The sequence below is a fragment of the Ambystoma mexicanum genome, chromosome 7p (genome assembly GCF_040938575.1).
Source record: "Ambystoma mexicanum isolate Mex_15411 chromosome 7p, UKY_AmexF1_1, whole genome shotgun sequence".
NCBI lineage: Eukaryota > Metazoa > Chordata > Amphibia > Caudata > Ambystomatidae > Ambystoma > Ambystoma mexicanum.
Genome location: NC_090939.1, coordinates 646,494,916 through 646,509,559, shown reverse-complemented (window position 1 = coordinate 646,509,559; position 14,644 = coordinate 646,494,916). Strand labels below are relative to the sequence as shown.

Here is a 14,644-nt window from a genome sequence, read left to right as displayed (position 1 = left end):
CTTGTGCTGTTGTTCAGTTAGTGTTTCTCCTGCCATATTTGCTAATAGTTCCACCACTGATGCATCCATAAATTCAAGATCAGGCCTGGAGACCTGTTGGTGCACTCCCTTTGGTTGTAGCTTCCTGGGGTTTCCGCTCCAGCGGTTTATCAATCTTGCATGAGGCCATCAGGAAGCCCTCGGTCCATGCGACCTTTGTAGCCACAGTTGTTAATAAAGTGGTATGTTCCTGTTTTTTTTAATTTATTTTTTTACCTCCAGGGACTCGTATAGTTTTAAAGAGTAAGCAAAATTAAATGTCGCCAGTGATGTAGATGGTTCGTTTGAACTCCCCACCTGAGGAGGTTCTTCCTGCATTCTCCCTGGAACCTGGTAAGAGGATACAGAAGCCAGAACACTTGAGGCAGCGCTTTGATATAATACTGATGAGTTATCCAGTATCTGCATAGGTGCCGAATATCCGACCCCAGCCCCCAAGCTCAAGTTTGTTCCTACTTTTCGATATCCACTGGGGCATCAGGCCTGCTCCCCATCATAAGCTGTCCTGTTCTGCTCGCATCCTGGCTCCCTAGCCCATCAAGGGCATTCCCAGAATCGTGCATTGGTTGGATAGGAATCTTGAAGGAAGTCATAAGTATAGTTTTTCTCACAGATTCAGTTTTAGACGGGTTGTTAAGATGATTTCCCCCTCCCCCGTCATATTAGTTTCCAATTCTTGAATTCCTGCCAGAATAGCTTTGTCCGGAATATAATTTTCTGTAACCCAGTCCACCACTCCCACATGGTGGAGGGGGGGGGGGCTGATTTTTTATTTTTTATTTTTTTTAATTTTTTTAAGTATGTAGTGATTTTAGTTGAAGACTTATGAGAGCATGGGGTGGAGCGTGCTGGCGATGCTGACTTTGCTTGTGTATCCAATAACTGGCGAGCACCTAGCTCTTCATGCTGCAAAGCCACATTAGCCAGCGTACATTCAGCGCACGCTTGCTGCCCACATTTCTGCCCACCCTCCATTCTATTTCCATCATGGTTTAGCACAGGTTTCAGCATGTTATTGGACCATACAATTTGCGCTTTACTTCTTAATGCATATGCCTTTGCCATAGTACAACCCTGTGTCACAAACCAGAAGGCCCTTTTATATTTTTATAGTCAAAACTGGTTATACAATACTTTCCAGTGAGCTTTGCCGTTCCCAAGTAGTGGCGCACAAGAAGGAATAAAGATCAAATCACTTAATAACGAGCCAGCCGACCCCAAGCAGAGAAGCTTACCCACTCTAGAGAGGCAGATTCAGCATGTCCGGCAAAAGATGTATGCAAGTGCTTTTGCCAGCAAATGTTCATCCATGACCAGATGCAATCTCCTGTCACCAGCTAGTGACTTCCTCACTTTCACGTTGGTGTCGCTGGTCTCTGTTTTTACAGCGCCTCCTTCCTGATTAGAGGAGCATCAGCTCCACGCAGCCAGAAGCACACACTGCAAAACAAACAAACTCCTGTGCCTGTGACTGCCTCACTTTCGCCTGGCATTTCTATGGGCACGGAAACATACTCTGCACTACAGTAATGTGCTGATTCTCGTTCTCCTTGTTCAAATCCTGTACCCATAACAACTGTCGTCCTCAAGGTCCATGTTGGCCTCGTTGATAACTGACGTAGATTTAGTCTAACAAGAACTTCCTTCTTCTATGTCCCGCACCTGCCTATTTACTTCTCCCCCCCCCCCATTTCACTTCTCTGCTGTCGTAACGGCACTACCGCTTCCTTCGCTAGCCTCCATACTTCATCAAATTTTTCCGCTCTTGCTTTTCCATTGCCATGAGCAGCCTTTTCTCTATCCTAGCAGTAAAAGGCACAGTCTTTACTTTTTTGCCCATTCTCAGCCCTTCATCTAGTCTGTTGCCGGTTTCACTCTCTCGCTCCTCCACCCTTAATCACTCTGCAAACCTAGCAGTCTTGGGAGTTATTCCCTTTCCGCCGTCTGTTTTCAGCCTTTTCATTGTCCTAACCTTCCATGTTCCTTGGCATCCCATGTTTCTGAAATAGTAGGTTGTGGAGGCGATGCCCATCTCCGGATCGCAACCACTGGAGGGGCCGCTGGAGAGAAAGGAGGTTCGAACTCATAGGTGGTATACCATTCTGCGGGCAAAAAAGGATAGCACCCATATGCGGTGGTGTGAAAGGAATTCCTGCATCCTCCTTTCTTGTCCCTTCCTCTGCAACTTTAACATTGTGGGCCTTCCCACCCTTCTCATACATCCTCCACAACTCTAAGATATTTAAACGATTCTCTAACTTTGATCCCTTGTGCCTAGTGACTTCGAAGTTATACAGGTTTTCCAACATTCCCTTACCATAGGTCCCCTCATTAGGCCAAGAATTGAGCATTTTATCCTTTTCCGCAGCCATTCTCAATGTTATTTTAAAATTTTTAACTTGTAGCCAGGAAGTATCTGACACAAGTGGTTCAGAGTACTCTCCATACTCCAAAACAAGTCTTAACGTTTAACAATTTTACTTAAAAAAAAATCAATGACTTAAACACAGAAGCCCGAACACGCGGCACATAATTTAAACCCCAAGAACTCAATTTCTTAATCTTCCCCACAATCACACTTCGTTCGCTTTCACCAAAATTACCTCACTTAGCCATTCGCTTTAATTATACTTTCCACTTTTGCACAAAAGACAGCATATTATCAATAAAACACAATTAACATGGTTCCTCATCAATATATCTCATTCACTTAATACAAAGGAGTGCAATGTTTTTACTAAAACACTGCTTTCTCGCTTTTCATTAATGGTACAGCGTTTTCGACTACAATGCTGTCTTTTCCTGGCTAGAGGAAGATTCCCTTACACTACTTTGACTAACCATGAAAAGAAAGGTGATGGCTCAGTCTGCACAGTCAATATAGACTGAAGGGTGCCATGGGTATACTCCAGAAAGGTATCCATTTGTGGACTTACAATAAAGATGCCACCTGACCCCTAGGTGAGGGCTCTAATCAGACCAGCAAACCGAAGGGTATCCGGGCACTGTCGGCAGGCGAGACATGGTATCCTCCTTCACTGTATAAGCATGAGTCCTACCCTCCTCCTGCCTTTGTAGGGTATTGTAAATCATTTTCACACACACGCACTCTGTCCCACAAATATATGCCTTTAAGACTGGTACGAGGAAGAGGCAACTAGGAGTAATGCACACTTCTAGTCAATTTCACCACTGCAGTACTGAGATGAGGAAGATGCCAACGGAGGGTCAAGTATGTTCCGTTAATTGGTGCTAGTGGAGTCAGGCAAAGTGCTCGCACCTGCCACCCATCGAACGGCCACATGTGCTTAAAAGTAGGGCCCAGCAACATGGAAGGGAGAACCCTGCCTGGAGAGAAGGCAACGGCAGCGAGGAGCCAGGCTAGCAGCGCATACGCTGTGTTGTCAAGGGGAAGGAAAGTGCAGCGACCCCAGAGGGCTGCAAGAGGACCAGAGCCCCAGCAGTTCCCTGAGCCGTGTGTTCCTAGCTGGAGCTGGGGAACACAGAAGGCTCCTAACTGCCACAGGACGCTGCAAGGTGGTTTCCCCAGAGTGAGCGCTGCTAGCTGGAGCAACCCGACGCGTACCCGGGAGGAAAGAGGACGATGGAGAGCAGCTGGAGGACACCCGGAAGAGCAGACCTGCCCTGCTGAGTGGGAGAAAGGGAACACACTTACACTGCGTTCCAGGGGCTGGAATTGGACATTTAAAGTTAACAAACGAAAACCTATGAGAATGGGGTTTGGAACACAAATGAAAGAACATTTAGTGAATAAAAGTTTTCAGGTATTTTGTATACCGAACTAAAGAGAATATAGGGAAATATTGTGAAATTACTGATGAGTGGATAGCAAATGATGAACAAAGTGAAAGCCTGTAGTCAATACTTATGAACTAAATGAAAAGCAAGTGTGAATTGAACCTGAATGGACAAAGTGAAAGCAAGGAGGTGGAAGAGGGTAGACGCCACAGAATAAAGTGCATACAAGTTGTCGCAAGGCCATAAATGAGGCTTACTACAAAGAAATGGAAATTCGCCAGTCATGAGATCAAAGAACGTTTATTACAGCCATATGACTGGGTCTCTGCACCCCACAATGCCTGCGTACAAACACTGTGGCGGGAGAGAGCCCCGAGTCACAAGAAACAGCAGCATATATACAATTAGGAATAACATACAATACGCTTGTCCAGCCCCCTCATTTGATAGGGACCATGGGGTTCATGACCTTTTCACGTAGATGGTATTACCATGACAACATACTTGTATTTTCCCTGTCTTCCCGCATACAATTTACTGTCTGGGAGCAGGGCAAAGCAATGCGTGGGGGCATATTGTGTTCGCTGGTACAAGGTAACATTCTCTGTGCAGCTTATCTATGTTGCTCCTACAGCCTAATGTCAGTCTGCTCCAAAACTTGGGAATAGGGGTTCTCTAAAGGAGCATGGTTCAGATGCACATTATTATAATTAACAGTTCAGTGGAGAAAACATGTTCGAGACAGGAGGGCACCTAACTTGTAGATTAGCTATGCTTCTGTAAGTACTTCAAGGTTCTATAGTGTAAGACAAACAACATGCTCAGCAGAATGTGCATTCCTGTCTCGTAAGTGTCTGAATGTTCATGCAGCGGTCTTCTACTGCGTTCAGAGCCAAAATGCAGAATGAACAAGGAACTGAATAATGCAGCCAAGATGGTGGATGAAACAAAATGGCAACATAGCCATGGTTTTTGAAGTAATTGAATTGTGGTGTGATGCGAATGTGCTTAGGCCAATATGCATACCTTATAGGACACTAAACCGAATATATTTTCACAGTGATACAACCACAAGATGGCTCATTGATACAGTTGGGGCAAAACCCAAGAGACTGCCAAAGAGAATAATGCCACTAACATTTAAAACTGACGCAGGTTCAAAGGGAGGGTCCTGTGCTAGACAAAGGCTTGACAGAGGGTCAGAAATACGAAAAGTAGTCCACACAAGAAGACTGATGACGAAAAGTGGCATTAAGTGATGGATGACGCATGATACAGGTCGTCAGAGAAGATACCCAAGGTAATGAACAAGTATTCAGGGTCATCGGTTGTGTGACCTGTAATGGGTGAACCATATGGTTTGACAACTGCGCCCAAGCCGAGTAGCTCAACTTGGGGAAAGAGCCAAGAGAAGCCAAGAAATAAAGGCACTGCGGTATAAGTGTTTAGAGTGAAAGGAAGCATCTGTGCTAACTGTTATGGACTCTAAAGGATTATAAAGTGAAGGTGAAAGCATTGTTAGAATTCAAGAGCCTTGAACTGTGTTTAACTTGGGGAAGGGAACACTGCGAGATCCTGGAACTATATTGAATTTGGGGAAGGGAGCCGCGAGATATCCTGGAACTGTGTTGCACTTGGGGACGGGAACCCCAATGTCTTTTTGTGGAACTATTTGAACTTGTGGGAAGGGGAAGCTGAAACGAGCCAGAGTTGGAAGGAGCCCAGAACTTTATTTTCAACACTGTTTATTTTGGTGCTGACATCCATACACATTGTCGATCTTTAGTTGTGAGGGCAAGTATAGGTTTTGAACACAGACTGACTTTCAAGTGGAACTTACTGACACAGGCTGTCCCTAATGTCTTTAGGTAGGGAAATCCCACCTTAGTATAGCGCAAGTTAGGCCTTACTCCATCATGACATATAAAATGGACTTCTTGTTAAGAAAAGGGAATCTGCCGTCTGTCCTTTGCTTCGTGCCTTCACAATACACGATTTGCACATGGGGCAAGGAAAGGTGATTTCAAGCTGGCTTGCCAACTGCAAGGGAGAGCTGGAGAGGAGATATTGTGCAAGGTGACAACTGGCTTTGAGGCAGCGTTGAAATTGTATCTAGTAAATGGTACATTTACACATGTGCAAACACTGGTGTATTGTCAGTAATAACGTCATAACATGTTTCAAAGATGTCAACAGCATTCACACTTTCATTTGCTGAATGTTATGTTGATGATAGCGATCACATGCTCATGTATTTGGAGATGTTCAAAAACTGCTTGCTTAATTCACTAGGTTTCATTTTTAATTCTAAAACCAACAAACCTATCTTTGCTTGTGGCTCCTCAATCATAGTTTTATTTCCTGGGTTCATGTTAGTCTCCTGCTGTGCCCAGAAGCAGGCAAGAGTGAAAAGCACATTCATGATTGCCTTGCCAGAACCTAGGACAGAGGTACAGATGTGGGCGATATCAGGGTTAAAATCAGTCCTTCATGTGGCTGGTCATGTATGCTAAATGATGAAGGGGTGCTTTGTAAAGTCAATCGGTAAACCCATTTCAGTCCATCCTCTGTTCCACTTATTGTCTAATTTATGTTTTCCAATTGTTACAAACAAATTACTTCTCAGCCCTTGCATAATTGTATTTCTTTTACTGTTTTTTTTTGTTTTCTTTTTTAAATCCGGAATTATATAATGTATGGATTTACTCTGAACATGATAGCCGTTTTTGCTTCTTTTTTTAAATCAGGATTGGCTTTCAAAAGGACATGGGGAATATAGAGAGATTTCAAGTGAAAAAGATTTTTTCCCAGAGGTGAAGGAGAGTAAAAATGTAGTTTGTCATTTCTACAAAGAGTCCACTTTCAGGTAAGTGCAACATATTTATTTTCTCAGTGTTGTTCTGCGCTATTTATTTTAAGTTATGCTAAGTGTGAGACTATGGCAAACAAACCTGGTATGTGGCAAAAGACGTGTTCTCTGGTATTGAACTGCAGTGATTTGCCCAAGATTGTAAGCAGGCAGGGCTTATTCCACTTGCAGATGGCACTGAACGTACTGTAGCGCTAAAAAGTACATTTCATTGTGAAAAACTGTCATGTTGGAGGGCACACGCAAATTAACGAAATAACATGGCATAGTGCTGTCCTTGCAAAAGAGATCTAGGCAGATCACTAGGGCTCAGTGGAAATTGTATTTGGAATGCTGACTGAGGCATTCCATGCAGCCGTTTAAAGTAATGTGAGCCCTTAAAGTAATCGGCGGGGAACTTTTTTTAAGAATAGCAGGGTTTTGTGTATAAAAAAAAAATAAAAAAAGTCAACATTTTTGCTTTGTTGGATTCGGGTGAATGTCAGAGTAATGTAAAAAATTGTAATGTGGCAAGCCGCAAAACGCAGCAGTCCAGATTATGCTGGCATAGTAAGTATATTTTTGCTATATCTTTTACAGATAAAAGCTCTCCCAAAAGATATAAAAAACGAACCTTTTTTTTCTGACCCACACCCTTGGTTAAAATGTTTTTTTTTTGTTTTTTTTTTTTAAAAGTGCTTTTGAAACATGAGCAATAGACAGTGTTTAAACTCTGGAGTTTACACACACAAGTTAAAGAGAAGTATCGTGGTAATGGTAAAAATGTGGCATATCAAACTGTATAATTGGGACAATGAGTCTAATATAGTATTGGGCTGTTGAATTGCTTCCTAGTGTAGGTACAGCTGAGCAATGTCTTGATCTTTCACTTACGTTCAACAAGTACCAAAGGTCAAACGGAGTAATCGCTATTTGGCCTTTATGGATTTGTCCTTAGCTTTTGATAGCGTATTATTATGGGAAGTTTTTTCTGACATGGGGATCAACAAACCACTATTGAGCATAATGATAATGCAGCTCTGTTCTGGAACACTGGCATTTGTGTGTTGGGGTAGGAATGGGAAAATAAACAAGGGGTGAGCCAGCGGTGTTTACTAGCCCTCTAATTTAAAAAAAAAATCTTAATTTGAAAGATAGAAGCACATCGTTTGTTGATTACCACTGATGTCCTGATAATTTCACATTGATGGATTATCTTTATGGCATGTGCAGTCAATGTTCTGTTAGGGATGACTATCTGCTCTGGAGAAAACATTTGATGGTTCTGCTTGGTTCTTGGAACTTTCAGAATGTCAGTCCCTGTCCAAATCACCCAGTATGGCATTCTATTGGAAAAAGAAAGGGGACAGGTTTTTTGTTTAGATGACCTTAAAGTGAGTAGAGTGTTTGTCGTTCGGGTATTTGGATAATTATTTATGGAAACGTGAGTGGAACGTGGCAATGCCCACCAAGGGATTTTACTTTTATCATTATCTGTGGCAGTGATACTGACTGCCATTCCCACTCTTAAGTTGCATGAGGAAAACTTCTCTGGGGTGGCTAGATTTGCTGCAGGAGTCTGGGCAGTTTCATCCCTAAACTCTATAGCCAAAGTAGACATTTCAGTTCTATAGCCGCACAATTCTTATGCTTGGATACCCATGTAAAACGCCTGACTTTTAATTTTTCAGAAAACTGTTGTTTTTATGTGTGTTCTGTATGGCTAAATAAAAAAGGATATGTAGCGGAGCTCCTGCTCCATCCCACTCAGAAGTAAAATTGCATGGTTTCGAATTATGGAGAAGTTGTTTAGGTTTTGATGAACTGGACTGGTTTTGCAACCTGAGGTGATTTCCCCAGTAATGCCAAGGCGTACTTGGAGGCCAGAGTGATTGCAGATATGAATGAGGAGAAATGTGCTGCATCCCATACAACGTTGACGATGGCTACTTAATCCAGTCTGGTTGTATCTGGGATATCTATATATCTGGATTGAATCTCTAGGATGGAGAATAGGAATTTGATTGCACCTCGACTGCCTGAACATATTACAAATGTGACAAAGTGGGGAGGCAATACACCTAGGTCTGGGCTTTATTGGATTGGGTTGGCTGAGAACAGGGCACACTTGCTCCTGGCTTGTCCATGTTATTGAGTGCTGTGAAGGAAGTGGCTGGCCTCAGTTTTGCGCAGGAGCAGCTGTGGGCCTGCAAGCAAAGATCGAGGAAGATTTCTGAATCTCGATCTAGAGTGGCTTTTGTAGACTGGCCGTGTTCTTCACTTTCGTGCTGAAGATTAGGAAAAATAAAAGTGGGCTAGTTTTAAATTGGCTACCCTGTTTGTGTGCAGTTTGGGCTGGAAATCAAGCCTGCAATTGTGTGGTGTTTTAGATTCATTGGGTTGGTTACTTTTACCTGGACTACACTTTTATTAACTTGTATTCTTCATATGTTTAATGTTATGTACTAATTGAAATACATTTTTCAAATAAAGTATGGAGAGAGGGGTAATGGTTTAAGGAGTTGGTGGCTTTCTTTCGTTCGGACAAGTTTGCATTCACTAGGCCCATACTATATTTTGACAATGTGACAAGCCTTTCTATGGAGTCAAAGGGTATCTTGAACCATTTTTACCCCAAAACAAGTTAATGAGGAGGTTCAGGTCTAATCCAGCAAGTCCACTGTAAGGTAATTTTATTTTTGGGTTCAGAAGAGTTGCCATGAAGGTTGCCACTAAACTTTATTCGTAATCTACTCCTTTAGCGCTTAATCAAATTGGCTGGTCCAGTGGCATTGTTTGTTGTTGTAAGTGTGACAATACATCAGTCTATTCCAATATGCACTTTTCATTCTTGTTCTTTAGAAGCTGCAGTAAGAAGTGTTGTGCAAGATCTTTAATCCTGCTACTAAGAATTTTAGATATTAGTCACTATCTACTTGCTTGCACATATATTATGATGGCAGGAGACTGTTTGTGCCTTTTACATTTTTTTAATCTTCGGATTGGGTCTGAGCAAGAAGGCACTTTAGCTCAAAATTAACACCAATCAAATGATTGGGGTTTTATTTATCTCAAGTCTATGACAGTGTAGCTTTTTGTGGATTAATTCTTTTTGACTAACTGTTTATTTTATACTAGTGTCAAAGCCCATGTATGTGGGCCAAGTGCATAAGGGAAGGATTTCCAGAATGTTAAAACATTGTGCTCTGTTTGATTGTATTTCCTAATGCAACAGCTCCCTCTACCGGTGACAACCGGTAAAGCGGGCAGTCTCTACTGCGCTTGACTGCATCTGGCCTTTTATTATAGCATAATGTTGTTTTATGGATTTATCCACGAACAACATTTAAAAAAAAAACAATGGTATTTACAATAGAAGAATATTGCCCAAGTATTAGGCAGGACCGCATGGAGTAGTCACTGCATGTGATACATAATATGTACAGTATGGGATAAATAAAGATTGTTTACAAAATGCAGTAATTTCGAACCCCCCACGCCCCCCCCCCCCGTGGTCAACATCTCCTACAATCCTAACTTTTAATTATGTAGTAATTTAGAAATTTGAAGTATTTAAAGTATGTTGTTCACCCCTTACTCATAATGAAGCCCTATGTTCGAATTGAGCACGTTTTTGATGGTTACTTGCACACAAGCAGGTTGACTTTGTAAGGCTGAGAGACTTGAAAAGGGCGGAACGGTGCCAGGATAGACCTTTTAAAAGTGGTATTAGTTCTATACTCTGTTAGTGGACTTCAAACCTTTTTGGCCGGGGCCCCCTTGGGCAGAATCTGGGCAAGCCTGGACCCCCTAAAAATGCCAAATGGACATTATGTACAAATGGCTATGAACTATTGCGCTTTAACCACACCCTACACCCCGTATAGTCCCTGGCCTCCACCACCTGCTCCCTCATCCCACTCCTAGCCAGTCCCTGGGCTCTCCCCATCCGACTCCCACCACTATCCCAGTGCTCCTGCCCATCCTGCTCCCACTACAGTTCCTGGGCTTCCCCCTCCTCCGTTCCCAACAGTCAGAGGGCCAGTGGCAGCTGATACATCCCCCGTGAATTTCTTTTTTTTTTAAATAATAGGTTCAAATGTTTCATTTTAGAGCATACTTAAAAAAACAAATGGGTAAAAAGCCAAACTGTTTGCAATTGGCGAGGGTGGTGGGAGGGCAAGGGGAAAAGCGTGGCCCATCCCTGTCCCCACAGCACCTCAGAAGAGGCAGGTGGGTAGGGGGATTGTTTAACATTTTTAAAATGCCTTTGTTGTACATCCCCCCCCCCCCTGTACCCACCACCCGCCAAAATCAGCTTGTTAGGGAGAATTCTCAAAAATGTGCTAACTCGCTCCACTTTAGAGACCCCCAACAACTTTGCTGGATTTTGAGGACTTGATTTATTTAACCTGAAGAGAGTGAGTCCCTTTTTCCCACTGTCATATTTTAATGTGATTTCTGAGCTTTGTGTTTCTTTTGGTTGTAGCGTCTGACAAACTCCATAGGCATCATCTTTTTACATTGTCACCCAGCACCTTCGGTGCAATGGCACAGGGAAGTCTGTTGGATTTCCCCAAGGTTTAAATACCTTTTCTGGGATAAATTGCTGTTTCCCAGAGCAGTAAAGTGAAATTGACTTTACTTACACTTGTAACTTTCTAGACCCAGCACACACTATCTTACAATAGGGTGCTGGAGTGGTTACCTAGTATCCCCTTTAGCTTCTCATGTAACATTAATATGTTACCCTTTACTCAATGAATGGCTGGTGACAGTGGTTTTGTTTTAACTGCTGTGGTGTGCATTTACCGCGGGCTGCGTTCGCAGCTGCAGTAAAGCACCCAAGGGTGCCATTTTTGTCAAAATGGCCCGTCTTCTTTTTTTTGCCCTTTCTTTGTGGAAAGGTCCAGGTTTGGTCCCATTGTTCTCTTTGCCTTTGGCGGGATTCACAAGTGAAGCCCGCCTCTGGCTCCAGGGTGTCTGGGGTAGGCCGGAAGTGAGGGAGGTGCCCAAAACTCCCTGTGCTTAGTCTCCTAGGAGACCCAAATTCACGCTGTAGTGATTGGCTGGCTGACTGTCCGACAAGGACAGCCACCCTGCTGGGTGATTGACAGTTGGGCTGGAACGAATGGGAGAGAAATGAATAAAAGGTGAGGCTTTTGGCTTGGAAGGGAGAGTCCACCACTGGACAAAGGAAACGAAGAAGAACTTGAAGAGGACGCCTGCTGCAACTCCTGGACCGTTGGTTTGCCCGGTGAAGCCCTGCTGCTGTGCTGAAACTCCAAATTCGTATCGACATTGAAGCCCCTGCAAGGACAACTTCTCCCCTTGAGTTGGTGGGACCAATCCACTCCAAAGTAAGCCATCTGGACATTCTCTCAGAGCTGGTTGAATTTCTGCAGAGTTGCAGCTGGAAACCGTATAGCCAGGGAGAGGAACACCAGATTGTGTGCGTTGCTTTTAAGTTGGCCTAAAGCTTCAGGAAGCGGGACTGACCGAGCCTGAGCCCCCAAAAGAGTGCGGGACCCCAGAAGCAAGGAAAGTCCATCTCGACAACAAGGAACCGCAGTGTTGCAATTTGCGGTAGAGGCGAGGAGCTGAAACACTGATCAGCCACTTGTTTGAAGTTTGCCGGTTGCGAGCGGTGACCGTCCCATTGCAGTGCAGGAGTCCCCAGAAGTCCTCCCTTTTGTTCCCACGACTGAGGCTTAGGAACAGGGAGATCTGCAGAGCTGCACAGGAACAGAAGTCCTCTGCTGCACTTTTTCTTCAATCGCAAAGGTACTATACAAGTCTGAGAGAACTTACCTCTTGCTGTAGAGTTGCTTGCATCTTCTACCACTCACAAGTCAAACGGCTTGTGGCCCTACATTTGATTCTTCTTTTCTTCAAAGACTTCTAAAACATTGTGCAAAGACTTTTCTGCTTACCTACCAGAAGTGCTTCATCCTATAAAAGACTTTTGCCCATTAACTTTGGCCTAGCCTGTTATACTGAATGACTCTGCTGTGGGGATAAAAAAGTATTTGCCTGCTTAAGAATATTTGTGGTCTCTTGTTGTTCTAATAATCTTTTCCTTTTACCAACTTATAACAGTATTATAAATGCAAACAGTAAGATATTAATGTCCCCAGCACCCTAGCTATTGAAGTCACCTGAGGGTGTCGGTTGGATCTGTGGGCCATCCCAAAAGGGTCTTTACTGATTTAGAAACTAAGAGTGTACAGTATTGAAATGTATTTGTGTGTAACTATTATATTGCTCCCTTCTGAAGAAGGCTTATTCTAACTGATAAATACATTAATAATTGTTTATTCAAGAAACCTTGTGTGTAAGAGTTTATTTGAATACTTGTCACTGTGAATCTCGGTTTAACTCCCCTACAGCTCACGTTGACCCCTCTTGAGATAAGCCCTTATATTTAAATAAAAAATAAATGAACATAAACCCAGCCAGAGCTCCAGGGCAGTAGGGGGGCGGTCATATCCCTGGCCTTGGGCGGCTGACTCCCAGTGTGGGTTGAACATGGTTCCTGGGAGGCCCGGGACATCCCCTGTCCTTTCCCAGAGGGAGAAGCTGTAACGCAGGCCAGCCAGAATACCAGGATGGTTGGGGATCACGTACCTGGCCTTGGGCACCCATCTCTCATGTGGGTTGACCATCCCCCAAGTGCAGCGGCAGTCGCAGGGATCCTTGGCAGAGCCCCCGTCCTTTCAAAGACGGGAGAAGCTGTAACACAACCCAGCCAGAGCTCCAGGTTTGTAGGGGGTGATATCCCTGGCCTTGGGCGGCTGACTCCCATGTGGGTTGAACGTCCCCATGCCCAGCATTGGTTCCAGGGAGGCCCAGGACATTCCCTGTCCTTTCCCAGAGGGAGAAGCTGTAACGCAGGCCAGCCAGAGCTCCAGGGAAGTCGGGGGTAGTGTCCCTGGCCTTGGGCACCCATCTCCCATGTGGGTCTTTGCCGGGGCTTGTGGGTAATACATTTTTGGATGATTTGCACAAGTCGGACATCTGTGGATTCCCACGGATGTCGTCGTTTCTGAAATGCATGGGATTCCCTGTTGTTTTTCTTGGTGGCTTCGACACCTTAGGCCAAACTCTGTAGGTTGTCTGGCATGAGCAAAATTCCTGAAAATCTGCTGTGCCGAAAGACTTGGGAGGTGGCGTGGCGGGGGGGGGGGGGGGGGGGGTACCAGTCTTTTAGCCTTTTCCCTTTGCGCTCAGGTGGGTGCACCCACACGTGGGGTACTGTTTTCATCGGGACACCTGTGGGACAGTGGGAAGGTAGGCCATTTGTTGCGTTTGCGTTGTTTTCATAACATTTCGACCCATTTCTTGCTGCCCTTTTGTCGCACAATCCTCTAATTTCCCAAATGTGACCTATATTTAGTCGCTGCTTTAGGCACTAAACACTTTTGTAACCTGCACAAGGCACCTACCCTTTAAAAGGTCTGCCTGTGCTCTTTCAAAGAAATGTATGCTTGCCCTTCCTCACTTCGTTTGTTTTCCTTATTTACACATGTTAAATATGTCTGTTTAGGCTGCAAGCATACAACTCCTGTGTACCGTGTCTCAGTTTTTGGCTTGTGGTATTAGTTGTTTTGTGAAACATTACAAAAAATGTGTGATTTCCTAACTGGATGGTTGGGGGGAATGTAGCGGAGCATTGTTTTTCTCAAAATTCACAGAAGCAATTGGCTTACTGGGACAACCATGTCCACCACATACACTTTTTTATTTTTTTACATTTATTTTCTGTCATTTTCCATGTTTTTCCCCCAAACTATGGAATTTTTCTCTACATAGTTGTTGCCTGACCCGCGCAAATCACCCCTTCCTAAACTTGGAATTTTGTCTACTTTTCTGAAATGTATGCCTTTCCGTCCTCCCATTCAGCTTTCCTCCCCTTTTCTTCCATTCCGTCCACACATGTCCTATCGGAAAGAGAGGCCAAAATGGCCTACCTCTCACAAAACTGTTGGTAACCATAGC

General features: G+C 43.9%; 1 protein-coding gene across 2 annotated transcripts in view; it reads left to right on the top strand.

Annotated features, from left to right (window-relative positions):
* TXNDC9 (thioredoxin domain containing 9) overlaps positions 1-14,644 on the top strand; it is a 175,909-nt gene that overhangs the window by 75,398 nt on the left and 85,867 nt on the right. For both annotated transcript variants that reach the window (XM_069636686.1, XM_069636687.1), the window contains exon 3: positions 6,546-6,664. In XM_069636686.1, coding sequence (XP_069492787.1) covers positions 6,546-6,664 — 119 coding nt within the window. The remainder of the gene's footprint in view (positions 1-6,545; positions 6,665-14,644) is intronic.